At 42.5% G+C, this 3,042-nt stretch overlaps 1 protein-coding gene across 1 annotated transcript; it reads left to right on the forward strand.

Annotated features, from left to right (window-relative positions):
- Window positions 1-243: 243 nt before the first annotated feature.
- On the forward strand, window positions 244-882 carry LOC113381366. The gene has a single exon (XM_026620306.1). It carries the CDS (start codon window positions 244-246, stop codon window positions 880-882), a length of 639 nt encoding a protein of 212 aa, XP_026476091.1.
- Window positions 883-3,042: the final 2,160 nt, after the last annotated feature.

A 3,042-nucleotide genomic window follows, 5' to 3' on the forward strand; every position in this document is an offset into this window, starting at 1 on the left:
AATCACTTGCTAATATGGCTTATCCTCTAACCATTAGCAACACCAATCCGGTGTTTGGAAAGAGGAGTCAGCAGAAGGCACGTTCACCTTATAATTTTCGCAAGATATTTAATACCTTGATTGAATTACACTCGATTGCTTTTAAAAGCACGATTTTAAATCGATATCGGGTGAATTCCAGACTTTTTGCTTATTACACAATAATCGAATGACATTCACTGAAAAAACCAATTCCGGAGTGAAATGGACACGGATCGGGAGATAGACGAGTACCGGATAGTAAAACGCAAGAAGCGGTTAAGGCAAAGCAACGCAGACAATGTGATAGGAAACCAGAACACTAACACTCAAAAGCTATCTACATCAAAAACGGGGCATTTAGCACCCAAGAACACCACCGTACCAGATCCAAAGATTACACCTATCATCGTCAAAGGCCAGCTGGATTTGAAAGTCATTAAATATATCAAAGATACGACGAAAATAATATTCAGGACCCATTATTTAAAACCACAATTATACAAAATTTTCGCCGATACGATTGCAGATCACGAAAAATTAAAAACCATACTAAGGAATTGTGATTTCCAATTTTACACCTATACTATGCAGCACGACATCCCTAAGAAAATTACTATAACTGGCCTAAATCCTGATATGACTGAAACGGTGGTTCTTGAAGAGCTGAAAGCCAAGGGCATTAAGGTGAAGCAGGTGGTCCAAATTAAGAAGAAGGAATCGGACGGCAGTCAACGCAAACTCCCTATATATATTGTCCTTCTAGATAAGGAACAAGAGATGGCCAAACTGAAGGAAATAAACAATATAGAAGGACATATATTTAAATGGGAAAGTTACAGGCCACTAAATAAGGCTATATAGTGCCACAAGTGCCTGAACTTTGGCCATACCTCGTACACGTGCGACATGCGTTACAGGTGCATTAAATGCACGAACGTGCACCCACCAAAAGTGTGCACGAAGACATCAACGGAGGAACCGAAGTGCGTGAACTGCCAAGAAAACCACCCGGCTAACTACTCACAATGCCCAGCTCTAATTAACTATAGAGCAAAGAGGGATAAAGATGCGCAAAAAAGACACCAAACATACAGACCAGCGCCAACACCCGCGCCGCTGACGAGGAACTTCTCGTCAGCTTTAAAACCCACCAACGATGGCCATAACAACAGATCTGCGTTTCCTGAACTCCCGGTACCATCATCACCACGTATACCGCCGGCCTCCCAGTATCCATCGCCGAAGATCCAGCCAGCACCAGAACCGATCCGGCCAGCATCCTCACAAATCCGTCCTACCACCAGCCAGTCCGATCCAGACCTGAGTAAACCAGAGGGTCTTTTTACTGTTATGGGTGAGATCAGGAAGTTATTCGCGGATCCCGAGGTAAGACAAATTTTCAGTGAGCTTTATAAACTGACAAAGACATTAAACACAAATATGACTTACAATGACAAATACACAACCATACTTAACTTTTTGACGGCATGCCCATAAATCACGCACGCGACATACACATAATGTACTTCAACTCCAACGGACTCAAAAACAACGTAAACGAACTGAAACAGACTATAACAAAATATGACTTGGACATTGTACTAATTAACGAGACACACCTGAAACCTACGGACAGACTTTACATCAACAACTACAAAGTATACAGGAACGACAGACCGACAAATTCACGCGGATGGGGAGGCACTGCAATATTGATCAAGTCTAATATCAGACACGAGCAAGTGCCAAACCTGACAGCGGGCGTTAACAACTATTAATGTATACAAAAGGAGTCAAAAAGTGACTTTAATATCGATTTACATCCCGGCAAGCGGACTGCAACTGACGGACCTACAAAACCTACTTGACTCAAACACACACATCTTAATGGCAGGAGACTTCAACGCGCAACATACATCCTGGAACTGCAAGTACAACAACGCAAACGGAATCCGACTCTACGAATATCTGACGGAACCCAACACCACGGACGCACAACTACACTATCCTGACACACCGACCAGATACGCCATCGTACAGACACACCATCACAGCACGATCGACCTGGCCTTGACAAAAAATCTTTACATAACATCCGAACCCATAAACACTTTTAAACTCTGACCATAACCCTGTTTTTATGACTATCTCAGACAAACTCGACGTCGACTGTACTCCAGAACGCAACATTTTAGATTATTCCAGAGCCAACTGGCCACTTTTTAGAGACATTATCACAGACAATATACGACACACGATACCCATAGCAACCAATACAGACATAGAGGAGGCTGTGACACATCTGACACGGACGATCACGGACACCATCCAACACACAATACCGCTGCGACACGCAAAAACATCCGCATTTGACACACTACCCCAACATATATTAGTTAAAATTAAATTAAAAAACAATATTAAGAAACTGTGGCAACGTACTGGTGACAGACTACTAAAGGAACACGTAAACAGACTGACAAAAACTATTTATAATGAGATACGTGAGCACCGGAACGACACTTGGACTAAAAAATTAGAAACCATCAACACTGACCCGCACAAAGTTTGGCAAACAGCCAAAAGACTGACGAGGAAAACAACACCTATCCCGCCACTCAAACTACCTGACAACAACTACGCCACAACACCAGCAGGCAAAGCAGAAATTTTAGCAACACACTTTGAAAACATACACAGACAAAACGCCGACATGTCCAACGCAGACTTAAGACGAGACGTGCGCAATTCTATTCAAAATTTTACTGAACAATTTGACGACAAAGACCTACGAACATACCCTGCCACAGTTTCTGAAATAAAATCGACAATCAGAAAACTACCGAACAGGAAAGCACCCGGACCGGACGGACTACAAAATATAATACTGAAACAACTACCAACAAACGCATACATACTGATTACAAGACTGGTTAACCGTATAATGGCCAAAGGCCAAATTCCTGCTTCATGGAAAACATCAACCATATTTCCTATCCTGAAGCCGAGGAAACAGCCAGA

This window comes from Ctenocephalides felis, unplaced genomic scaffold, assembly GCF_003426905.1.
Source record: "Ctenocephalides felis isolate EL2017-DRISC unplaced genomic scaffold, ASM342690v1 CF-g0.4_SCAFFOLD_02840, whole genome shotgun sequence".
Taxonomy (NCBI): domain Eukaryota; kingdom Metazoa; phylum Arthropoda; class Insecta; order Siphonaptera; family Pulicidae; genus Ctenocephalides; species Ctenocephalides felis.